Source organism: Ochotona princeps, chromosome 8 (assembly GCF_030435755.1).
Source record: "Ochotona princeps isolate mOchPri1 chromosome 8, mOchPri1.hap1, whole genome shotgun sequence".
Lineage (NCBI taxonomy): Eukaryota > Metazoa > Chordata > Mammalia > Lagomorpha > Ochotonidae > Ochotona > Ochotona princeps.
The window spans coordinates 25060022-25084870 of NC_080839.1; the positions used below are offsets into that span (position 1 = coordinate 25060022).

The 24849-nt window shown below is 54.5% G+C and overlaps 3 protein-coding genes across 9 annotated transcripts; 2 read left to right on the forward strand and 1 right to left on the reverse strand.

The window, feature by feature from the left end:
• The first annotated feature begins 83 nt into the window (after positions 1 to 83).
• Positions 84 to 18640, forward strand: LOXL3 (lysyl oxidase like 3). Of its 7 annotated transcripts, XM_004590701.4 has the most exons (14): positions 84 to 213; positions 1807 to 2138; positions 4629 to 4792; positions 5391 to 5605; positions 15379 to 15598; positions 15819 to 15999; positions 16135 to 16289; positions 16497 to 16664; positions 16761 to 16923; positions 17078 to 17321; positions 17409 to 17524; positions 17603 to 17739; positions 17849 to 17960; positions 18143 to 18640. In XM_004590701.4, the coding sequence occupies exons 2-14, from the start codon at positions 1826 to 1828 to the stop codon at positions 18214 to 18216; spliced, it is 2262 nt and encodes a 753-aa protein (XP_004590758.1). In that variant the 5' UTR covers positions 84 to 213; positions 1807 to 1825; the 3' UTR covers positions 18217 to 18640. The 7 variants fall into 7 exon arrangements, with proteins under 7 accessions (XP_004590758.1, XP_058523697.1, XP_058523702.1 ...); XM_058667714.1 differs by lacking the exons at positions 84 to 213; positions 1807 to 2138; positions 4629 to 4792 and adding an exon at positions 13241 to 13300 and having other exon boundaries at positions 5330 to 5605; XM_058667718.1 differs by lacking the exons at positions 84 to 213; positions 1807 to 2138; positions 4629 to 4792; positions 5391 to 5605 and adding exons at positions 6017 to 6224; positions 13241 to 13300.
• On the reverse strand, positions 18621 to 21674 carry HTRA2 (HtrA serine peptidase 2). The gene is made up of 8 exons (XM_004590699.3): positions 21093 to 21674; positions 20763 to 20967; positions 20475 to 20669; positions 20238 to 20270; positions 19925 to 20030; positions 19695 to 19764; positions 19058 to 19153; positions 18621 to 18961 (listed from the first exon to the last, which is right to left on the reverse strand). The coding sequence occupies exons 1-8, from the start codon at positions 21593 to 21595 to the stop codon at positions 18796 to 18798; spliced, it is 1374 nt and encodes a 457-aa protein (XP_004590756.2). The 5' UTR covers positions 21596 to 21674; the 3' UTR covers positions 18621 to 18795.
• Positions 21675 to 21831: 157 nt separating this feature from the next.
• Positions 21832 to 24832, forward strand: AUP1 (AUP1 lipid droplet regulating VLDL assembly factor). The gene is made up of 12 exons (XM_004590698.4): positions 21832 to 21991; positions 22072 to 22209; positions 22300 to 22450; positions 22624 to 22808; positions 23050 to 23122; positions 23217 to 23290; positions 23525 to 23591; positions 23684 to 23786; positions 23918 to 24034; positions 24142 to 24257; positions 24444 to 24562; positions 24651 to 24832. Exons 1-12 carry the CDS (start codon positions 21942 to 21944, stop codon positions 24685 to 24687), a joined length of 1230 nt encoding a protein of 409 aa, XP_004590755.3. The 5' UTR covers positions 21832 to 21941; the 3' UTR covers positions 24688 to 24832.
• The last annotated feature ends 17 nt before the right edge of the window (positions 24833 to 24849 follow it).

Genomic DNA, 24849 nt, shown 5'->3' on the forward strand with positions numbered 1-24849 from the left:
GGGAGGACCTACAGGCGCAGAGGAGGGAACTGGCCGGGAGGAACGGAGAAAGCGGAATGTGGGAGGGCTCAAGGGGACGTGGGAGGGACGACCAGAGAGAGGGGGAGGGAGGGTCCAGTCGCCCCTAGCCGAGCACTTTTTTTGGAAGTCCTTAGGACTGCTCTGCAGGACCAGAACTCTGTTCCCAGTGCTTGGGGCCCTGCTCAGCCAAAGGTAGGGGGAGACGGCTGCGGGCCCGCCGAAGGAAGGGGTTTTGGGGATGGAGAGCATGGTGGAGGGGCCAAGAGAGAAGGGGTGCCGGGGGTGGGGCAGGGAAAAGCCCGCCGGCAGGGAGTCTGGCTGTTGGCAAGCTGATGAGACACAAGGGAGAGTGGGGACTGGATGTACATTCTGGGGGTGCAAAGCAGTAGGGAGGGGCCTGATGGGAGGGCTTCCCCTGTGAGGCCCAGTCCCTGCTCCCCGCTCTCCAATGTCCCTGAACAAAGCTGTCTTGTTGAGTTGTTTGGGTTGGGGGAAGCATGTTCAGGGGCCCCATCGCTGCGGGAAGCTTGTTCTCAGGCGCACACGGAGAAAGCCTTGGCTGAGGAACCCTGCAGAGCCCTGGCCTCCTGTTGCCTGGTGACTGGCACCGCGGTTTTGGCTGGAGACTAAAACAGCTCCACCCTACCCAGCCCAGCGGGAGGTCTGGCTCCCCCTGGGACCCTTGACCCATCGCTGCACTGCTGTACTGCTGGTTCTTTCGTGCATTCTGTGGTGTCTGCCCTTCTTGCGATGGGTGAGGGGAACAGCCCAGATGGGGCTCAGGATGGACCCCAGGGGCCTGAGATCCATGTCTCAGACGCCCCACCCGCGGCCTGCCTCTCCCCACAGTCAGCTCTGCAGTCTGACAGCAGATTGGCTAAATGGGGTCATCTGGGTCCCTCGGGTGCCTGCCTGTTGGCTCCTGTCAAGCCCTGTGTGTGGGCCTATGGATCTGTTACCCACGGCTTCCTTGCCACTTCAGTGCAGACTGGCGCTCTGTGTGCTTTGGCTGTTTTGTTCCCACAGTCCCCCTTCCCCTCACATCCTGTCTGTCTGGGTCTCTCTCTCTTTCTTTCTTTCATATCTCTCTCTCTCTCTCTCTCTATCTTGACCATTCCCTGACTCTTGGTCTCTAATCACTGCCTTTTCATCTCTGGGTTTCTGTGGGCTATGGGAGATAAGTAGGGAACAGTGGCAATGGTGGCATAACTGGGATAGGACATGTGGCTGTGACTGTAGACTTTGGCCCCTCAGCTTGGATGGGCTTCATGACAACAGACTGAAAATGCTGGGGGAAGGGTGGGGGGAACTGCCTTGGTCCTGAACCCTGAACTATGTTTCCCCCCAAAATACAGGGTGACCCTGTTTTCATAGTCGTTACACCACACTGGATGTTGGGGGTAATCTAGAACTGATGCTAACACGACATCATTCTATCTAAAGGACTTGAACATCCATGGATTTCGAAATCCATGGACATCTAAGAAGCACTGTTGGGCAAATACCAGCAGGCAACTGTAATGGTGAAGGATTTATGCCATAGGAAAGCAAAGAGAGCATCCCTCACTCTGTTCCCTCCGTGGCTGTAAATCTGCATCTGTGACTCTGTGGTCCTGTCTGATCTGGTGTTTCTCTGTCTGTCTGTCTCTCACTTTCTCCCTGGGCTGTCTTTGACTCTGGTCCTAGTGTGTTCCCCTCCATGACTTCTCTACGCTCCCCCCACCTTAACCCCCAGCCCAGCCTCACTCAGTCTCAGCTTGTCTCACACCCCTTCTCTCTCTGGAGCACCCAGGCCTTGCCCGCCATGTGGCCCCTTCGTGTATGGCAGTGGATTCCCTGGGAGCTGTTGCTGTGCCTGCTGTGCAGCTCCTGCTGGGGGTCCCCATCTCCGTCTGCGGGCCCGGAAAAGCGGCCTGGCAGTGAGGGGCTGCGCTTCCGGCTGGCTGGCTTCCCCAGGAAGCCCTACGAGGGCCGCGTGGAGATCCAACGTGCTGGGGAATGGGGCACCATCTGTGATGATGACTTCACTCTGCAAGCTGCCCACGTCCTCTGCCGGGAACTGGGCTTCACAGAGGCCACGGGCTGGACACACAGTGCCAAATACGGCCCTGGGACAGGTGAGCCATGGTCAGGACAGAGGCTGGGTGCTGGCTGAGTGAAGGGAGACGGGATACCTGATGGCACAGTTATAGGGACAGAGGACATCAAGAACAGCTGGTGTCAAAATCAACCCATTGGAAAACCCACCAACCACAATCGTTATTTCCCAGAACCAGATGAGCTTACGCTAGTCAGCTTTCAGTGAGTCTGAGCTGCAGCATGTGCACAGTGACTAGGTCATGTCTGAGTTCCCATCTGCTATTAAAAGCATGGCTCCACAAACAGCACACAGGACAGCCCAGACAGCTGAGCCCTGAATAATGGGACTCCAGGTGGGAGGCCAGTGTCCTGGCACAGCATGTTAAGCTGCTGCTTATGCCACTGCCATCCAGCTCCCTGCTGATGCATCTGGGAGGCAGCACAAGATTCCCCAAATGCCTGAGTCCCTTCCTGGGGAGAAACCAGACCGAAGCTCCTGGCTCCTAGCTTCAGCCTGGCCTAGCCCTGGCTGTTCCAGCCGTTTGAGTAGTACACCAAAACACAGGATGATTTCTTGCTCACTCTCAATCTCTCTGCCAAATAAGTAAATGAATAAGAAGGAAGGGAGAGAAAGAACAATTTGGCGTGGGTTACATGGGAAGCTGAGAGTAAGTAAATACTACTGTCTGGATGTCTCAAAGCATGCAGGGTCACAGACACTGCAGATAAGAAAACTAGGCCACAGGCTAGAGCAAAAACCAGCAAGCTGGAGCAATGATAAGTCCAAGTGTGGATGGTGGGAACTTGCAGGCAGTCCCCACTGAGGCCTGCAGGGGTTCTCAAGGTATGAACCCACAGGAGGATGGACAAACGGAGTGGGTACAACCTGCAGCTGATCCCCCAGTGCCCACAAGCTAGATCACACCTGGAACCACCGTGTCACTTGTCAGAGCCATATTTAGGAGGGACAGTAGAAAACAGAAACACTGTCAGAGCAGGACTGCCAGATGTGCATGACTCAGAAGCCAAGCCTCAAGGAGGACTAGGCAAGGAAAACAGCCTTTTGCAGAGAAAGGAAAATGCCTCACAAAATGTCTCGGAACACTGGAGAGGCAGTCACCGAGGGGAGGGCTCTGTGGTGGCACTACAGAACCGAATCAGTTTGGGGCTAACACAGCCAAGTCACAGGGCCTTTCTGAAAGTAAGACAGGGGGCAGGCACCCTGGCAGAAGCTGGCAGTCCCACCAGGGTTTGGATGAGGGGAAGGGTCCTGCACATTGGCTGGAATGGTGACCTCTGAGGCTCCACCCTCTTCAGAGAGGACATGGGTGGTATTGCCTCTGACCCAGGCTGGGAGAACAAGGCTAGATGGCAGCAGAGGCACGTGGGAGAGTGTGAGAGTGGGCCAAAGGAACCTGGACTGCCAGCTCCCACGAGAGATCAGGCTGCTCAGCCCCCCAGGGTCAGGTGTGTAGTCATGGCCAAGTTACATAACCTCTCTGAACCCAGCTTCTTCACATAGAAGAGGGACTTCTGGCGGCTCTGTTTTAAGAATGGCTCTGTCCAGCCGTTGCAGCCACTTGGGGAATGAACCAGCAGGCGGAAGATCTTTCTCTCTGTATTTACCTTTCCAATAAAAAATAAAATAAAATCTTAAAAAAAAAAGAATAGGCTCATGGCTTCACCAAACATTTGGTTAATTGTATCCATCACTGAGTGGGCAAGACCTGACTGGGGCAGATGCTGGTTCCTGGCTTTTTGTTCACCCTATCGATTGTTTGTTTGCTGAAGCCAGGAACCTGTAACTCCATCTGGGTCTCCACTTGGACCATCTTCCCCTCCTTTTTTATTTTATTTATTTTCTTTTTTAAAAGATTTATTTATCTTTATTGGAAAGGCAGATATACAGAGAGGAGGAGAGACAGAAAGGAAGATCTTCTGTCCGATGGTTCACTCCCCAAGCGGCCACAACAGCTGGAGCTGAGTCATTCTGAAGCCAGGAGCCTGGAGCTCTCCCAGGTCTCCCATGCGAGTGCAGGGTCTCAAGACTTTGAGTCATCCTCCCTGCTTTCCCAGGCGATGGAGGGTGGGTGGGGAATCCTGACATTTGCAGGTGAAGAATTAGCTAGTTGAGCCATTGTGCTGTGCTTCCCCACCTCCCCCACCCAGAGACCCCTCCCCCCCCCCGCCCAAAATGGCCATCTTCCCTTCTTTCCCAGGCACATTATCAGGGATCTGAATCCAAAGTATAGCAGCTGGGACTCCAAACAACTCTCTGACATGGGATGTTGGCATTGCAGACAGTGGCTTAATTCACTGGACCACATTGCCGCTGAGCCCCTTATCAAATTCCTGAGTCACCCCTGATCACCCCCATTCCCTTTCCTAATCTCTTCCTTACCCTCTTGCCATTAAAACAGAGTCATCCTAGTCAGGCATGAACCCCTCTACTTGCTGTCCCCAGCCCTGCCATGGCTCCCTCATCCTCCTTCCCACGCTGCTCTGTCTCCATATCTCCCCTTGCACAGGCCGGATCTGGCTGGACAACCTCAGCTGCAGTGGCAATGAGCAGAGTGTGGCCGAGTGCACTTCCCGGGGCTGGGGCAACAGTGACTGCACCCACGACGAGGACGCCGGTGTCATTTGCAAGGACCAGCGCCTCCCTGGCTTCTCAGACTCCAACGTCATCGAGGCACGCACAGGATGGCCAGAGAGGGCTGTGGGGCGGGGTGCTCAGTGAGCTTAAATGGATGGGTAGTTAGAAGATGAGGGCTCCCATCCTGGGGAACCCCATAGCATCTCCCCCATCCACCTTGGGGATCTTTGTAAGGCCTGGAAGAAGGGGCAACAAAGCCATCGCCCCGGGTGCTGTAAAATCCAGGGCTTTATGCAGTAAGATCCAGGTTACTAAACTTGCTGTGAGCCCCCAACTGCTTCATGAGACCCTGCCTGCGCTCTCCGAAAACCTTTTCCTTTTCACTCTCACCTCTTCCCACCGAGCCCCCTCCTCTGCGCAACGGTCTGCCTACTCTGGGCTCTGCCTACTCTGGGCGGTGTGCATGCGCCTGCAGCATCCTTCATTTCTTGGAGCTCAGCACCGCCCTCCTCTTTGGCTGTGGCGGGAGCGTCCACACACCCTAGACCCGGAGCAGCCACAGCGCCTTTCTGGTCCCCATCCCATCCCACCCCTGGGCTACAGCAAGCAGAAACGCCATTAAGGGTTCCTTAGGGCACAAGATGCACGAAAGATGCTACTGGGCTTCTTGGCCCTGCTCTGGTCCCATCCGCAGGTGGAGCAGCAGCTGCAGGTGGAGGAGGTGCGACTCCGCCCAGCCGTGGGCTGGGGCAGGCGGCCCCTGCCCGTGACTGAAGGCCTGGTTGAAGTGCGGCTTCCTGACGGCTGGTCTCAAGTGTGCGACAAAGGCTGGAGCGCGCACAACACCCGCGTGGTCTGTGGGATGCTGGGCTTCCCCAGCGAAAAGAGGGTCAACGCAGCCTTCTACAGGTGAGGGACTGGGCGCCGGGCGGAGCGGCCGAAGGTATGCGGGACAGTATGGAGGCCGCTGCGAGGCTAGACTGTCGGGAAATCTAGTGAGACCAAGAAAGATTTCCCGAAGCAGATCTCCAAAGGGGATCACGGTGTGGCTACCATTCTCACTAGTGTGGACAGGCGCCGGCGCAAGTCACGTCAGGGACCGGTCAGCTGAGAGGCCGGGTCTAGCGAGGCCACGCCCAGGGCCTTAGGGGACACGCCCAGGGCCCGCGAGGCCACGCCCATGGGCCCTGTGACGAGGACGGCGCCCGCGCGGCCAGCCTCGGAAGCGCCTCGGAACGGTCAGCGCGCGACCTGAGGTCTCCGCGCCGGAGGCGGCAGTGACCAGCTGGTGGCGCCCCTCGTCACGGGGTCGATCCCAAAGGATCGTTGGGCACCGGGAAAGACCAGATTCCGCCCTCAGTCCAGGCCGTCCACTTCCTCTGGACAGCTAAGCGAATTCTCTAGAATGTTCTTTGGCCAGGCGCCCGTCTTTCTGTCCCTGCCCTGGAACCCTAGCGTGCGGGCCGGCTTCCAGAATAACAAACCGCCGTGGGGGACGGTTCTGAGCTTACTGCGTGTCCCTTCGCTGGTACGTCTAACTTGGCCATGTTGAGAATTAGCCTTTGGAACCATACAAAGATGAGGAACTCCTGCAGGCTTTTGTGCAGATCGCTTTGGCTAGCCCTTCTGAGAGTACTTGCTGCTGGAAGGTTTCTTGACAGGTAGCTGGCTTCCTACTGGCAAACCACTTCCAGCGTGGTGTGGCGTGGTAGATAGGTGGTTCTCACTACCTTTCTGTCGGGCAGCGTACTGCTGCGCTTGCAGATCTGTGTTCACGTGGAAGCACAACTCAGCTCTTCTTGTCCTTAGTTCTGTAGAGGGAACTTTTCAGACTTCTGAGTAAGTTGAGTTGACCCTTTTCATCACTTAAAAGCCATGTCGGGCCCCTGGCGCATCTTTGGTTTTCCACCTGTCCTCCCTCCCAGCCTCCCACTCTCATGGACAGATAAAGAGCAGCTGTGCCTCCTGGCCCCATCAGCAGGCCTGCGTTGTTGTTGGAGTGGTTGAAACCAAAGGCTAACTCCTCTTGCAAAAAAATTTCCTTTAGGTTGATGTTGGGCTTCTACTTGTTTCTTCCATCAATCAGGAAGTTGTAGCCAACGTTTAATCGCGTTATGTATAATAACATCACAAGAGGTTTTGTTAGCCTTTGCTTAGATCTGTATATATTGTGTTCACAGCCATTCTCCAGCCGTCCTGCCCTCCCCGCACCCACCCCACCCCCGGCTAAGAAAAAAAAAGAATAGCAGACTGGGTTCAGCTTATTTTTTCCTGAACTCCCCTTAGGTTTCTAAGAACCATCATATGGTTCTCATAAAGCTCACAAACTTTTGACTTTGTCATTTGTTCTAGGATATCATTTATCCTTAGTTTTCTCTTTTTGAAAGTCAGTGCCTTATCCAGGCTCCAGTCTTTTCCATACTTATTCGTATTTTCCCTAGATTGGCTATGAGACACGTCTGAAGGTTCCTTCAGTTCCAAGAATTGCACTTGATCTGGCCCAGAGCCTCTGAATATTTGCAGACTGCTGTGTGCTGGATGCCCCGGCTGTCCCCCCATTCTTACCTTTCCTAATGCAAGCGTCAGGTTTTGAAGTGTTCTGAGGCTTTCCTTGGCACTCCTCCTAAGCCATGCACGTAGCATGAACAACTGTATTTATTGAGAACCTATTCTTTCCCAGGTTCTGTTAGCAACAGTGGGCTTCATGGTGAGCAAAACAGACAAAAATCCCTCATCACATAACCAGAGGAGAGGAAGAAAATAAGTAAATGAACTTATAAAATATAAGGCTGGGAAATCATGAGGAATTAAAGCAGGGAAGGGGTTAAGAAGTGGGAGTAGGGAAGACCCTCTGAAAAGGTGTCACTGGAGAAAAGATTTACAGCCTTTGAGGGCACATACTATGCATCCATGCATCTAACTAGACATCTCCCATTTCCAGGAAGCAGGGTGATAAGTGACTACATCCTGGGAGTGTGTTTGTATGGCGGGGAGGGGAAGGCATGCTTGTCTCTCTCAGGCGCTGATGGTTGGAGCTGAGTGCCCCAGAAGAGGAGAGGTGTAAGACAGGAGGTGGCAGGACAGAGTGGGAGCCTGCTGGAGTGAAGCCACTGGGGAGACTTGCTAGAGTTTTTAGCAGAGGTGTGACATCTGGTTGTCACTGTTAAAGTAGGACTCTGGCTGTTTTGTTAAGAAGAGACTGTAAGGGAAACAGGAGAAGCAAGAAGGCAGGGTGACTTGATGAGGTTGTTCTCTCCTGAACACGGAGCAAAGTAAGTGAAGCATGATGGGACCAGGGGACAGAGATTTCTATGTACTGTTAAAGGTGGAGTTAGTTTGCTGATGGATTCAATGTGGTATAAGGAGACAGAGGAGTTGGGTAGCCTTTCAGAGTTTCTGGTCTCAGCTAAGTACAGAATTGGCCTCCTCCATTGATGAAGACAGAGGAGGGAGCATGTTTGGTGTGGTGATGGGAAGGAGGATTAGAGATTAGGAACTCTGTTTGGAAATTTAAGTGTGATGTTCTTCAAGACAATGGAATGGTAAGGCTGAACCAGCCAGTGAGGTTATATGACTCTGGAGTTCAGGAGAATAAAAATATGCGAAGTCCTGAAACTTAGCATCCCTAAAAGGAGCAAGTGTCAATGAAAGCAAAAGAGGGGATGGCTGGACTAGACTTGGGGGAGCTTGGTTATTAAGAGGTCTGGGAAGATAACAACAAAATACAAACTGAGTGGGGAAGAAGTCAAGAGAGTGTACTAGCCTGGAGGCCAAGGAGAGAAACTGAGTGAGTGCTGCCAGGACATCCGCCACACAAGGACAGAGCAGCACGGGAGTCAGTGGGAGCCCTGGCAGAGGTGGCAAGGAGTAGGTGATACCTGGAACTCAGTGAGCAGGCAACAGTGGAAGGTTTACACTGAGCAATAGAGAGGAAAAGATCTGAACTGAGAGTGAGGCCAGAAAATCTACTGCCCAGTTGGATAATTTGGCCTTTGTCTTAAAGAAAACAAATTAAAAATAAAAGTATTTATGTGGGACAGTGATTAAGTCAGAGTGTTTTTTGAAAGCCTAGTAGTGAATTGGAGAGAGGAGAGTCTAGCAGCAGTGAGACTGGATAGGAATTTGTTGTAAAAATGAAGCCTTTGTGGCGTGGCATGGTAGCCTAGGTGGCTAAAGTCCTCACCTTGAACACGCCAGGATCCCATATGGGCGCCGGTTCTAATCCTGGCACCCCCACTTCCCATCCAGCTCCCTGATGATGGCTTGGGAAAGCAGTCGAGGATGGCCCAAAGCCTTGGGATCCTGTACCCGCGTGGGAGACCTGAAAGAGGTTCCTGGTTCTCGGCTTCAGATTGGCGCAGCACCGGCTGTTGTGGTCACATGGGGAGGGAAGATCTTCCTCTCTGTCTCTCCTCCTCTCTGTATATCTGACTTTCCAATAAAAATAAAATTAATCTTAAAAAATGAAGTCTAGTAGCAGGGGGACAGCAAAGATGGAGGGGAGTGAACAATTGTAAGATGACTGACAGAATGTGAGAGAAGAGGGGCTGCAGTGATGTGAGGCCCTGAGTGAAGGTTGGCACCATCCACATCTCTGGATTTGAAGCTAATGGAACCTGGTTCCAGAGAAGGGCGGTCCTTGGGAAGTCAGAGCCCTGAGCTGTCCACAGCAGGACAGTCTGAGGTCATTTCAAAGAGGGGGAAGGTTTGATGCTCATTTGCATCTCATCCTGAATCTGGGTTGTGAAGGCTGGGGAGGATAATCATTGAAGAGAGGGCAGAAGCCCTGGGTGATGTGCCGATGCGGGCTTAGGGATCTGCCTCCACAGGTCAAGTCGGGCCCAAGGAGCGTGCCTGTAAGTAACAGTGTGAAAGAAGCCAAGACAGTTACAAGCAACTCCAGCCTCTTGAAAGGAAAAAAATCTTCAGATGGTTTTTAGAGGAAGTTAATGAGAGTTTGGGAATGAGAATCTGATGTATTTATCACTTTTAAACTTGCTTTGTGGTTCCACTCTAGAACACATGAAAGTTGTAGAAATTTAGAAGGAGGAAAGAATGTATATGTGAAAACCGTTTACTTCTGATTTCCAGTATGATTAAGAAAAGTCATTTGGGAGAAAATTTTACATTCCATTTATAAGATGAAAGGTTCTAAACACTTATCAGTGTCTCAGACCAGAGCCTGAGAGCTGTAGAGTCCTTCAGAATATTGAATATTCTTGGTGCTTCAACAGATAGATCAACTTGGCTCATCCTCAGAAGGAGGTGATGCACTGATCCCGAACAGATCCTGACCAGTTTAACTATATGAAACCTAGTGTGGGAATGAGTGTGCAGAGGTGAGAGCACCTGTTGCAATACCTTCATCCAGTGTGGGAGCGCCTGGGTTCTTGTCCCAACTCCACGTCCAGCCTAGCTTTCTGCTAATGTGTATCATGAGAGACATCTGAGGCTGGCTTATGTGGTTGGGTTGCAGCCATTCACATGGGTGACCTGGGTTGGATTAATGGCTTTAGTCTGGCCCATCCCTGGCTGTCGCAGACATTTAGGGAGTGAACTAGCAGAAGGGAGATTTCTCTGTCACTCAACAGTCTCTCTGCCTCCCAAGCAAATTAAATAAGCAGGTGAAAAAAAGATGAACTCCTAGTGCATCTTCTTCCTATGTGCTATGTCAAAATATGACTGCTCAAGAGACTTGGTTGGCCAGGAGTGCATTCTTTTTTTAAAAAAAAAAAGATTTATTTATTTTATTACAAAGTCAGATATACAAAGAGGAGGAGAGACAGAGAGGAAGATTTTCCATCCGATGATTCACTCCCCAAGTGAGCGCAATGGCCAGTGCTGCGCCGATCTGAAGCCGGCAACCTGGAACCTCTTGGTCTCCCACACAGGTGCAGGGTCCCAAATCCTTGGGCCATCCTCAACTGCTTTCCCAGGCCACAAGCAGGGAGCTGGATGGGAAGTGGAGCTGCTGGGATTAGAACCGGTGCCCATATGGGATCCCAGGGCGTTCAAGGCTAGGCCACGCCGGGCCCCAGGAGTGCATTCTGAGGGCCAACTGAGATGGTGAAAGGGAACTCTGTGAGCTCCAGGGAACAGACTGGCAAGACCTGAGGCTGTCTGTGCAAGTGGGATAGGACAGCGAGGAGCCGTGAAAGCTAATGGAAGGGTGAAAAGAGAAACCGACCTTTTTAAAAAATTACTATTTTATTTTGATAATCTTTACATAGTTGACTAGGGCACAAAGGGTCAAGGACTACAGGAAAGGGGTAAAGAACATTATTTCCACATTCTCTTTTTCCCCCTGTATCTGGGTTAAGGGAGGAGATAAAGGGAGAAGCCCCACCCAGCCTCCCACCAATCCCAGGCTCCCCAATGTGGGGAATTCTCCGAGGGCACAACTTTGATAGCTCACTAGTTTGATAGTTCAGCAGTTCTGAATTGCTGCCAGTCTCACCATTCCAAGCACGATGAAATCTCTCCAGAATCCACTGGCTGCCATAGTCCACCTTAGAGTCTCTGTTTGCCCAGATTTTCACTGCCATCACGTGGCTGGGGTAGTTGATCGATTTGTTTGAAACCAACCTTTTTCTATTTCTGTATAAATAGTTGACCTAGTCACATCTTGAGCAATAAATCAATTACTGAAACCAGTTAAAAAGAAAAAAAAGATTTATTTCCCCAAAAGTAAGTGTGAACAGTGAGCATAGCTTGTGCATGACCAAAGAGTATGGCATTGGAAACTGAACAGGAAGGGTGCTCTTCACATAAATCCCATTGGCCTGCTCACATAGCTCACCCTGGTCCTCAGGCCTGGACCTTCTGTGAGAGGACATTTCTGAAAAAAATAATGCAGACAGACTCCCCGAATGTCTGCAAGACCAGTTCCCTCTCCTACCCCAATCAATCCTAATAATCCCAACAACCTCCCCTGAAATTTGGAACTAGTATCTAGATCCTGGAGCCCTTATTCTCTACCTACCTTGGGCCAATTTCCTTTCCTTTTTTGAAGATTTGTTTATTTTATTTAATTGAAACAGACAGTTACAGATTGAAAAAGGGACACACAGAGAAAAAGAGGTCTTCCATCCATGGCTTATGCCCCAAATGGCTGCAATGGTGTATGGGCTGGATCAGGCCAAAGCTAAGAGCCTGGAACTCCATCCAAGTCTCCTATGTGGGTGGCAGGGGTCTAAACACTTGGGCTATCGTCTTGCTTTCCTAGGTGCACCAGGAGGGAGCTGGAACAGCTGGGACTCCCAGCTGGCACTTAATATGGGATACCAGTGTTGCAGGCAGTAGCTTAATTCACTGTGACACAAGATGGTTCCATATAATTTCTTCTTTAAAAAAGATGTATTTATTTACTTCAAAGGAAGGGTGACACAGAGAGAGGGAGAAAGAAAGATCTTTTGTCTACTGGTTTACTTGCCAAATGCCCACAGCTACTAGGGCTGGACCAGGCCAAAGCCAGGAGCCAGAAACTTCATTCAAGTCTCCCGTAGGAGTGGCAGAGACCCAAGTATTTGTGCCATCATCTGCTGCCTGTCAATCACATCAGCAGGAGGCTGGATTGGAAGCAGAGGTCAAACTCAGTCCCACCTCCATGTGCAATGTGTGTTGTGCACAGCAGCTATGCTGTGCCCAGTCTAGTTTCTGAACATCCTGGGATAGGGACATTCACCCCAAGCCCCTGGCCTTCCCTGCTGTCACTCACCTGGTCACGTGTTCATGCAGTCCAGCAGCTCCGGAGGGGAGAGCTTTGGGAGGGCCCGGTGGGGAAACTTAGTGCCATGAGGAATCCTTGAGCCAGCTGGGAAGAACTCTTGTCTCTGGTTCTGACTGCATCAGTTTTGCCATCTGGTTGTACACTGATCCACTATTATCTTGTCCTCACAGAAAGTTGAGGAAACGAGCAGCCAAAGGCTCAGCCCGACACCCCAAGGCCCTTCGAAGGTAATGGGGCCACAGCCCCAGGACCTCCTGCTGGCCCCCGAGGCCCCAGGAGGTGGATGGATGGATGGCAGCCTATCCAGGTCCATCCCAGAACCCCACTGATGGATCAGGAATGTGACTGGACAAAGGGCATTCCTTGGGGTGCTGGGGGATGCATGGCATGGGGTTGGTCAAGCTTTGACCTTAGGGAGCACTAGGAGGACAGTGCGGGAAGAGCTGAGGAGACACCTCCTATCCACACAGCTTCCACTCCACCTGCAGTGTGGCCCCTCCAGCTTCTTCCTTCCCCATCTCAATGCTTCCCCTCCCTTAGTTTGCCGCCTTCCCCTTCTCTCTCTCCTCTCACCTTTCCCCACCCTGGATGGACACAACTAGGTTGTCCATCACTACCGTGGATGTGGCCAGCAGCTAGAGTCCCTGCAGCACAGCTGAATGGTGCTGAGTCAGTTGTTTCAGACAAACTGGCCATCCTTGCTTTGCCCTCTCCCTGACTTTGCGTGAAGGGTGCTTCCCTAAAACGGCCCCTGTGCCTTTCCCAAGTGCCACATCCAAGCACTGCCTCCACCAACTGCTTTCTCCTTTTTGCAGACCAATCACCAAACTTAAAGTTAAACGCAAACTCCGAGTGGGCAGGGGGCCCATCAAGAGGTAAATGGAACTCAGGGTGGGTGGAGTTGAGTGGGGTGACAGCTGTGAAGTTGGGGAAATGAGGCCATAATCAGGAAGGGTCCAAGAGCAGCCTGTTTGGATGAAAGGACGGCTCAAGGGACAGAAGAGCAGCAGCGTCAGTCACTTTGGAGATTATTTACCAAAATGTCATGGAAGGCTGGCCCTTGCTGTGCTGGGCCCTGGGAGTTACGCTTCTCAGAGGATTTTTCCCCAGCCACTGGCTACCCTTGTTCCACGTGCTTATACCTATCTACCCTCAATGAACTCCAGTAGGTAACCTGGCGTCTTTCTTTGGGTGCCACAGCTGCCTCTCCTCAAAGTTAAGTTTGCCTCAACATTTTTGAATACCAGATTACCTGAGATAAAATGAGACTCCGGGTCCCTTTTGGAACATTAGCGATGGAGGGCGATGGACAGCGTCTACCTTGCTGGCTCACTTGACACTGTTGGGCTCCAGGGGCCATCATTTCCCTCATTGGGCTCCTTCAGCCTTAAGGTAGCAGGAGGCTTCCAGCCCTGGTGGTGCCGTCTAACTTGTCTTCCAAAGGCCATCTGACTGCTACAAGCCTCCCTGGAACTCCTGCAGCAGGTGGAGAATTGGCCCCTTTCTACTGTCCCCTCCTCTCCTCAGGATCAGGCCCAGCACTGTGGAGGTGTGAGCCTCAGCACATCTTTGCCCGGTGTGCCTGCTGTGTGGCCCTTGCTGACCCCACACTGATGCCACACTGCCGTTTGGATTTTGTTAGTTGCAGAGAAAGGGGAGGAGAGGGTTTAGAATACCGAAGCCTTTTTCCTGTGATGGCCTCTTGGACTCTGTTTTCAGCCAAACAGGACTTTGGGAGAGTACCTGATCTCTTGGATCTTCAGGATCCACTTCTCCTGAGCTTGCAAAGGTATTCTGTGGTCCCCAGGCTTCTTGCATCTATTTGGTTCATAAACTTCTCCTGGCTGAGTGTTCATGGCCAGTGGCCCTGGGGCATCCCTGCCTCCTCTGCCATCAGATGATAGGGCTCATTGCTGTACTCACTCACAGCACAGGAGCCTCCCAGGCCTGTTCTGCCAATGCTAGCCTCACCTTCTTCCCTTCCTCTCTCGACTCAACCCTGCTGTTCCAAGGGAAGTATGCTTCCCTCCTCCACACACCTCACTGCACTCCAACTCCATTGGTATCCACAGCGAGCCTCCTCATTCTCTCAAGCATCTTTCTGCAATGTCCCCAAGCTGCAACATCTGTGAGTCCCACTTTCCTGCCTAAACAGCTGCGGCAGATTTGTTCCACTGAAGCTGCAGCAGCATGGATGGACTGCTTCCTCAGAGGCTTATGCAGCTCAGCCCAAAGTCCTGGGATGTCTTTGCCTTTTAATTACTCAACATCCCCATTGCTTCTCTGGTCATAGAGTCCCGCTAACTTTAGTTTGTCCTGCATCAGAGCATCTTCACTGTTCCATACTCCAGTGCCAGCCCTTCCTATGGTCTGTTCTTACTGCAACTACCCATCATGCTGTGTCCCACAGTGTGAGGCCTGGAAGCCCCTCGGGCCTCTGGGAAGCCATTTAGATCCATAACTTCCTCCATCATTTGCATAATCCTGATTCTGGTCCTCCCTTCCCTCTCAATATAATAGAAGGGTCTGCTCTTCCAGGCTGTTCAGGCTTCCTGTTTGTGTCAGCTGCTCCCTGCTAACCATCTCTTGCAGCTGGTTAGTCCTAGTTTCCGGTCCAATTGGCACGGCAGCCTCAGCCTCTGTGTCCCTTAAGGCCAGTGGCCTGACACCGCTGGGAACAGATTTGGGTTAAGCCAGTGAAGGCTAGCCCTCTTCGCCCTGAGGTTCTGTGGTGAGGGACCCCAGGGACCCTCCTGCGTGGGTAGTAGGGCTCTTTCAGTCTACATACTCAGCAGTCCTGTCATCTCTCCTGAAGGAACCAGAAGCAGGGAAGAGGACAATGTGGACATGAAAGGGGATGGGGCAGGAGGGAGGAGCGGCGGCATGGCGTGGGGGGAGGGCTGGGGGCAGGAGCATTGTTTTACCCCACTGCACCTCACTCCTGTCCCCCCAGGCTGCTGGCCCAGAAGCAGCAACACTCCTTTGGTCTGCATGGGGTGGCATGCATGGGCACCGAGGCCCACCTCTCCCTCTGTTCCCTGGAGTTCTATCGTGCCAATGACACCGCCAGGTGCCCTGGGGGGGGCCCTGCCGTGGTGAGCTGCGTGCCTGGCCCTCTCTACGCAGCGTCCAGCAGCCAGAAGAAGCAGCAGCAGTCACAGCTTCAGGGGGAGGTGTGTGACTCAGTGACCCTGACTTTTCCTGCCCCAGCTGGGAAACCCCTAGCCTGGCCACCTCCTGACCTTTGAGGACAGAAAGAAATCTTCCAGGGGGTGGGCCTCAGCCCTGACATCACCCACTCCCCCGCCCACATGTCACCCATCTCCAAGGATGGCTGGCCCTTTCCATGACATTGACATTCACCTCTGTTGGGCGCGGCTCTCTCCTCTATAGGCCCATGTGCGTCTGAAGGGTGGGGCCCACCCTGGAGAGGGCCGAGTGGAAGTCCTGAAGGCTGGCACGTGGGGCACAGTGTGTGACCGCAAATGGGACCTGCAGGCAGCCAGTGTGGTGTGTCGGGAGCTGGGCTTCGGCACTGCTCGAGAGGCTCTGAGTGGTGCCCGCATGGGGCAGGGTGAGGGGGTGCAGGTGTGGGAGAAAACAGTGGGGGAGACCCACTCCTGGGGGGACGTGCCCGGGAAGGTTTGGAATCCCCTGGGCAGATAATCAAGTCTATGATGGCCTTCTGACCTTTGACCCCTGGTTCTAGGAATGGGTGCCATCCACTTAAGTGAAGTTCGGTGCTCTGGACACGAGTCCTCCCTCTGGAAGTGCCCCCACAGGAACATCACAGCCGAGGACTGCTCCCACAGCCAGGATGCCGCGGTCCGATGCAACCTGCCCTACACTGGAGTGGAGACTAAGGTCAGCCATGCTTTCCACCTGTGCCCAGGTCCCTCTTCTTAGTCCAGTCCTGGCCCCCAGCCCGCTGCCCTCCCACAACTTTACCATCCCATAGCTCCCAGCTGTCCCTACCCCTTGCCCACCCCTGAAGTCCCTCTCCCAATCCCTGCTAGACATCTACCACCCCATCCTAAAGCTTCTTGCAGCACTTCTGTTCTATTATTACAGGTCCGACTCAGTGGGGGCCGCAGCCGTTATGAGGGACGAGTAGAGGTGCTAACAGGGGGACCTGGGTCCCTTCGCTGGGGCCTCATCTGTGGGGATAACTGGGGGACGCTGGAAGCTATGGTGGTCTGTCGGCAACTTGGTCTGGGCTATGCCAGCCATGGCCTACAGGTGAGTGGGAAGGAGCTGGCCTGGGCATGAGACTGGGAAGGAGTGCTCAGGCTCCAGAGCCTGAAGCCTGATGGAAACAATGCCCTCTGTCCCCAGGAGACCTGGTACTGGGACTCAGGGAATCTAACAGAGGTGGTGATGAGTGGCGTGCGCTGCACAGGGACTGAACTGTCACTGGACCAGTGTGCCCACCATGGCACCCATGTCAGCTGTAAAAGGCCAGGGACTCGCTTCACTGCTGGAGTCATCTGCTCTGAGAGTGAGTGCAGGCGAGGGCAGTGAAGCCAGGAGGCAGCGGCTGTGGGCCGTCCCTGTGGAGGCCTGCAGAAGGGCTCTACTCTGGAGGGATGGGAGCACCCTGCCCCTTTCCCCCCCAGCAGTGGCTTCTAACCCTGTTTCCTCTGTGCGTGCAGCCGCATCCGACCTGCTGTTGCACTCCGCACTAGTGCAGGAGACAGCCTACATCGAGGACCGGCCTCTGCACATGTTGTACTGTGCTGCAGAAGAGAACTGCCTGGCCAGCTCAGCCCGCTCAGCCAACTGGCCTTACGGCCATCGGCGCCTGCTGCGGTTCTCCTCCCAAATCCACAACCTGGGGCGAGCCGACTTCAGGCCCAAGGCTGGTCGCCACTCCTGGGTGTGGCACGAGTGCCACGGGTGAGAGTGGAGGAAGACGGTCTGGTAGAAGGGCAAGGCCACAGGGATGGGGCAGGGGAGGAAAAAGGAGCGCCTTTGTCCCCACAGGCATTACCACAGCATGGACATCTTCACTCACTATGATATCCTGACCCCCAATGGCACCAAGGTGGCCGAGGGTCACAAGGCTAGTTTCTGCTTAGAAGACACCGAGTGTCAGGAGGGTGAGTTGGGGCTTGGGCGGGCTTCAGCATCTCTGCCTCCCAGCCTGTCCTAACCCTGACACATGCCAATCTCCTCAGATGTCTCCAAGAGGTATGAGTGTGCCAACTTTGGAGAACAAGGCATCACAGTGGGTTGCTGGGATCTCTACAGGCACGATATTGACTGTCAGTGGATTGACATCACAGATGTGAAGCCAGGAAACTACATCCTCCAGGTGCCTGGCTATCCAGGGCTCCCAGATGGCAAGTGGGAAGAACGGTCTAGACGCCTCTCGATTTGAGGATTATAGCACCTCAGTGAAGTGGCTTTTCTCTTGCTCCCAGGTGGTCATCAACCCCAACTTTGAAGTAGCAGAGAGTGACTTCACCAACAATGCAATGAAATGTAACTGCAAATATGATGGGCACCGCATCTGGGTGCACAACTGCCACATTGGTACTGGATGGGAAGACGGGGATGGGGTGGAGGGAAGCGGTCACTCTGTGCCTTTGGTTTGTTCTGTAGCTGCCTGTCCCATTCTGGGTCTCTCAGCCTCTCCACTTGTACCCATCCTTGCCCACAATGAGTCTGCCTCCCTGGTCCAGTGCAGGGCCTTCATCACTGCCTGTCCCCTGCAGGTGATGCCTTCAGTGAGGAGGCCAACAAGAAGTTTGAACGCTACCCTGGCCAGACCAGCAACCAGATTGTCTGAAGTCCCACCTCTGGCTTCTGCAAACCACCACTGGCAGGAGTGTGAGGCTGCCATTACCTCAGGAGCTTACCACAGACCCTGCCGACATCTGCAGGCATGGCTCTCATCCAACGGCGCACTGTGGATGTGGAACTGACCAGAAGTCGTCCTTCTTATAGGCCAGCTGTCAGCAGCTATGGCCAAGCTTAAGGATGCTTTGCTCCCAGGCCTGACACAGAACAGATCGCGCCACAGGGAACAGCACCTGACTGCCTGGCACGCCAGGCGGCAGCGCTTGCTTTCCAGAACAGGGAGTCAGGATGGTCAGCTTCAGGGTCTCCCCAAAGTGCAGGGGGATACAGCTTTACCTCTGGCCATTTTGGTGGAGGGAAACATCCAGCTCCCCCTCAACTATGAATATAACATGTTGCTAAGTATAATTTTATTTTCTATAAAAAAGTCTCCTTGCAGTTCTTCAGAGCCCAGGGATGGGTGCTGGTGGTTGGAGGGACCTGCCCCCCATTGGTTCATGTACTCGTCTGCCCAGGTATCCTCACAGCCTAGGCTAGGAAACAAGACCTCAGACTCCTGCTGATCCATTCACTCTGTCACCTCAGGGGTCACGTATAATGTCAGTGTCTCCGGTCCCCGCCGGATCCGTACTGCCAGCTGGGACTGGGTTCGAACAGCTTCATAAACATCCTCCGCATTTTGTACCAGCTGCTCCCCAATGGCCAGGATCACGTCACCAGGCCGCAGACCTGCCCTGTGGAGAGAGATGGAAAGGAGGGAGTAGTGGGCTCAGTTCAAGGACGCATGCTCTCCACCCACCCCACCCCTCCTGGTGCAGTCTCCTCCTCACCGGTGTGCAGGGGAGCCCAGGATGACTTTATGGATGAGCACACCATGCTGTACATCAGGGAAGCTTGGCTCTCGGAGCTGCAGCTCAGCAAGGATGCTGAAAGGACACAGAACGTTCCATGAACCAACCCAGGCATGTCCCTGTCTTGCGTTCACGTCAATCTCTCATCAACACACTGGCATGTATGGACAGGACAAGTATTAGCACAGACACAAGGGGGGACGTGCACAGACACTGTAAATGACACTAGTGCTAAGGCTCTAATGTCATTCTAGAATCCTGACAGGCTTTAAGGAGGCAGTAGCTCTTAGGCTGAGTCTAGAAGGATGGGTCTGACATTAACTATGTAAAACAAGAACAGCATCAATAAACACATGGGAATAGGAAACCAGGTTGGCTGGAACTGAGTATTCATGTAGGAAGTAACAGAATCCAGGTGTGAAAAGTCGATTTAGAGACACAGAAAACAGGTCAGGCTAATTGAAGTCTTTAAATGAGAATAGGGACAGGATGAACACAATCTTGTGACAGGTGTACTCAAGAGAACCCCACGTGGAAGGCAGCTCACGGTACATAGACGGAAAGCAAGCCAGGCTCCAGGGAAGTGCCAGCTGCTCAGCACAGAGTCTGCTTGTACCTGGGAGTCAGGGTCAGCATCATCACCCCGATGTAGCGGCGCTGGCTCCCACTGACTCCAAACCAGGAATCTGCGACAGAGGGACAAAGGAGCCCCACTTGGCTACGTCCTTCCTCACCCCTCTCTTCTCAACAGCACCCCTCCCCAGCAAGTTTCAAGGAATGACTTCTCCCCTGGGCCCCCATGCAGCACTCTTCAAAGGGAACCCCCACCCCCTGAGCCAGGCTCACTCTTCTTTTCTCCACGAAGCAGAAACTCCCGCAGCCGATCAGAAGGGATGGCGAAGGAGATTCCAGCTGTGACTTTCATGGTGTTAACGCCGATTACCTCCCCATCCTGCAGGGACACAGCCCCTTGTCCCCTAGCCCAAACACATGGCAGGGGATGAGGGCCCCAGACCTAGAGTGGTAGCCTGAGGTGTTGGGTTAGGGAAGCAGGCAATAGGAGACTGCTCAGATACTCCACCAGATATCCCAGGGTTACTGAAAGCCCAGCTGCCCTGCACTGACCTGGGATTCCTGGAAGGAAGGATGTCCCACTCACCAGGTTAACCAGGGGGCCTCCAGAGTTTCCGAACTACAGCACAAGAAGAAAACATGGGAAAGATCTGGGGACCGAACCAAGAGGAAGGCACTGTATCCAAAATTCTCTCTCTTCCCAACCCATTCATGAGCTTGGCCATATTTTTGCTGCCCAACCTCTACCACCTATCAGTTGGTGCCTGTAACACCCAGTTCCCCCCTTCCCCACCCAGCTCGTCCTTTCCCTCCTAGCACGCACATCTATAGCTGCATCTGTCTGAATGTACTCCACATTGGTTTGGGGCAGTCCCAGGTCTCTGGCTGGGCGCTGAGCAGAGCTGACAATACCAGATGTGATGGTGTTCTGCAATGCAAAGGGACTCCCCATGGCAACAACAAACTCTCCTTGCCGGACATCTGCTGAGCGTCCCAGAGGCAGCGTAGGGAGAGGCTCCTGGGGGAGAATGGGGATGAGAGACCTGTCATCCAGTGACCCAGGCACAGAAACATACAACACCAAACGCAACCGGCCTACCCGTAGCCCCACCTTGGTCGGTATCCTCAGCGTGGCGATGTCGGCCACAGGATCCACAGCTGTGACCATGGCTTCGTAAGTGTCACCGCTGGGCAGCCTCACACGGACTCGGCGCCGATCGGCCACCACATGGGCATTTGTAACGATGAGCCCATCGGACTCCACCACGAAGCCTGAGCCGTTTGAGATAGGGACTTCCCGGCCTGAGAAAGGGTGCCTAGGATTGCCGGGGAAGCAGGGGAAGCAGGGACGGGGCTGGGTAAGAGGAGGCTCTGACTCCTGCTGCTCGCCCGCCCCCAGGCCTGTGGCTTCCGTGGCCCCTCCGGTCTACCCCATCTTTACCGGTCCAAGATCTCAATATAGACCACAGCAGGTGCCGTCTTCTCTACCACGTCAGCGATGAAGTTGTACTGGCTCCGGGGGGAGGTGGGCGGCGGCGCAGGGACGGAGGCGAAGACAGCCGGGAGACCCCAACCCCTGCCCCACAACACCAGCAGCGCCCCGCCAGCGCCCAGCGCCACTGCCAGCCACGCGCGTGCACGGGTTCCACGAGACCCTGAGGCTTCCCGGGGCCTGGAATCCGGGGTCCCTGCAGTCAGTCGCGGCTGGGGATCCGGGGACACAGACGTCAGACACGTCCGGGCTTCAGGGACCCCCGCGGCCAACCGGGCCCGAAGACTGGGGGTCCCATAAGTCATCCGGGCCTGGGGACCAGGGGTTCCTGACGTCAGCAGGGCCCGCAGGTCAGAGGTCAACAGGGGTCCCTTGCCCCAGCGAATGCCCCCCAGAGCCCGCAATCCCCAGAGGCTCCAGCCTGCACCCCGCCCCGCCCTCAGCGCAGCCATCCGCTCCGCCTCGGAGGCCTCCTCGCCCGCCCTTCTCAGAGGCGGTGCCCAGGACGTGAGTCGGCGGACAGCGGGACGTGGAGCACGTCGGTACCTGAAGTCCTCCACAAGTGCACGCCGGGACGCAAGATTCCGGAAAGCCGACCCAGCTCGGCCCCGGGGGATGGCGGGAAGTGTGGTCCCGGAGGGCCGCGGGGAATGCCGGGACTGCTAGCCCTTCCGGGGCGCCTCCGGACTTCGGGTTCCCGCACCCTGGGCGGATGCCCGGAGACTCCGCCTTCCCAGAAGCCCTTGTGGCCGGGCGCGAAGATGGCGGCGGCGGCTGGGTATTCCTGAAGCAGCTGCTATGGATCCTCCCCCGGCCCCGGGGCCGGAGCGGCTCTTTGACTCGCACCGGTAAGAGCACCCGCGGGCAGAAGCCAGCGCCCGCGTCCTCTGGCCCTTCGGCCCGCGATCAGCTCGCCTCTCGCCCGCAGGCTCCCAGGTGACGGCTTCCTGCTCCTCGCGCTGCTGCTCTACGCGCCTATCGGGTTCTGCCTCCTGGTCCTGCGCATCTTCCTCGGGATCCACGTTTTCCTGGTCAGCTGCGCGCTGCCGGACAGCGTCCTTCGCAGGTTCCAAGTCGGGGCTCCCGAGAGCTGGCGTGGCGGGGCTGGGCCCGGCCCGGCCCGAGGCTGCACCGTCACTCCCGCCCGTGCCCGCAGGTTTGTGGTGCGGACCATGTGTGCGGTGCTGGGACTTGTGGCCCGCCAGGACGACCCTGGACTCCGGGATCACCGCGTCAGGGTCCTCATTTCCAATCACGTGACGCCTTTCGACCACAACATAGTCAACCTGCTCACCTCCTGCAGCACCGTGAGTGGGGACCCGAGCTCAAGGCTCCCCCACCCCCGTGGAGCTCATTTCCCCTGGGGTGACACAGAGCTTCACCCTTTACCCCTTACCCTGCTCCTCTACCCTGCCAGGTATTTTTTTTTCTCACTTCCTTCCCTCCATTCTTTTTGCCCTGTCTCGTCCCTATTCCCCAGCCTCTACTCAATAGCCCCCCCAGCTTTGTGTGCTGGTCTCGGGGCTTCATGGAGATGGACAGGCAGAGTGAGTTGGTGGAGTCCCTCAAGAGATTCTGTGCGTCCACGAGGCTTCCTCCCACGCCGCTACTGCTGTTCCCAGAGGAAGAGGCCACCAATGGCCGCGAGGGGCTTCTGCGCTTCAGGTGGGTGACCACAGATGAGGGGCTGTGGGGGACAAGCTTGTGGGTCCTCAGATTTTCCCAACCTTGCTTGGGCTCTACCCACTGCATCCCCAGTTCTTAGCCTGTCCATGAACTCTTGTTTCTTCCCCCTGAGTCCCATGTCTCTCCTATTTGCTTGTACAATTTGACAGTTTTCTCTTAAATCACCTGCAAGTTACTGGTTGGGGTGACTGGGCTTCTGTCTGCGCCTCTCCTTTTCTAGCTCATGGCCATTTTCCATCCAAGATGTGGTGCAGCCTCTTACCCTGCAAGTTCAGAGACCCCTGGTCTCTGTGGTGAGTGTGTGCTAGACAGGACAGCTTCCAGTCTTGGAGGGGACGTGTCCCACCCCCAGAACTGCTTGGGCCTCACTTCACGCCCTCTCCTCAGACGGTGTCGGATGCCTCCTGGGTCTCAGAGCTGCTGTGGGCACTTTTCGTCCCTTTCACGGTGTATCAAGTAAGGTATTAACTGTCCCCACTTTCTGGTGGCTGAGGGGAGGCTCACCTCCAGGTCCAAGAAGCAGTAGTCTCTGCCTCATATACACATAGATTTTTAATGTCAAGGTCTCCCCACAGAATATTTACTTTTCCCTGTCCTTATCACTGCTGTTCTATGCAAAGAGGTACCCCGTGGGGGGAAGGGGTGACAGCCTCCACCTGGGCGTCCCCTCATGGCCTGGAATTGGTTTTTTCCAGGTGGCTTCGTCCTGTTCACCGCCAGCCAGGAGAAGGAAATGAGGAGTTTGCACTTCGTGTACAGCAGGTGGTCAGCTCCGCAGGCAGGGTGGAGGTGGTATCTCTCCTTAGGGAGAAGGGGAAGAAGCCTCAGAGTTTGACGCTGCCAATTCTCTCTAGCTGGTGGCCAAGGAACTGGGCCAGATAGGGACACGGCTCACTCCAGCAGACAAAGCAGAGCACATGAAGCGACAAAGACACCCCAGATTGCGCCCCCAGTCAGGTGTGTAGTCTCTGTACACAAACGTTTCGGGTTGTGTTTTTTTCTTTTTCCCTCAGCGTATTTCCCTATTCCTGTGCTGCTCATCCTCACCATCCATTTTCTCCACTTATTATACTTTTATTGTTTTACAGCCCAATCTTTCCCACCTTTGCCTGGCCCTTCTGCTGATGCACAGCTGGCAACTCTGGCCCAGAGAGTCAAGGAAGTTTTACCCCATGTGCCACTGGGCGTCATTCAGAGAGACCTGGGTATGGGACAGGGTATTGTCACACAAAGAGAGGGAAACAGGAAGGAAAGATGGGAAGGGAAAAGGTGAGCTGGAGGATAGATCCCCTTCTCTTTTCCCCCTTCCCAGCCAGGACTGGCTGTGTAGACTTGACCATCACTAACCTGCTGGAGGGGGCCGTAGCTTTCATGCCTGAAGACACCACTGAAGGACCTCAGGCCCTGGCCACAGCTGCTGCCCCCAAGGTGAGAGACTCAAGAAATGGCCAGCCCCAGGGAGGGGAGTAGGTTGGAGCAGCTGCATATTCCCTGTCCATGACCTCTCTTTCTGATCCCGAGACCCTAGCCCGGTGCCTCTCTTGCAAAGTAGGCATTCGATGCGTGTTTAGTGATGATGACTTCGCAGGCCCTCTGACATTGTGATCACCTCAGTCCCCCAGCTCTGGCCCTGTGACCCCTCAGCCCACAGCCCTAACATTTGCCAAGTCTTCCTGGGCCCGGCAGGAGAGCCTGCAGGAACGCAAGCAGGCACTGTATGAATACGCAAGAAGGTGAGGGGGTTTGAGAACTTTGTGTGGAGAAGGGTACTGTGGCCCTAATATGAAAAACCTACACAATGTCTCTCCCTGTGCCCCACAGGAGATACAAAGAGAGGCAGGCCCAGGAGGCTCACTGAGCTCAGCAACAGGATGGCACCCAGAGCCGCGGGACGGAGCTTGGGGGCAGCCCCCACCCAACTCACACCAAGCTGGCCGGGTGGGCGGATGACAGGGAGGGGTGGGCTCCCCCAATCTCACATTAAATTCAGGGTTTTCACTCAAGGTCTCTGGCGTCTCTG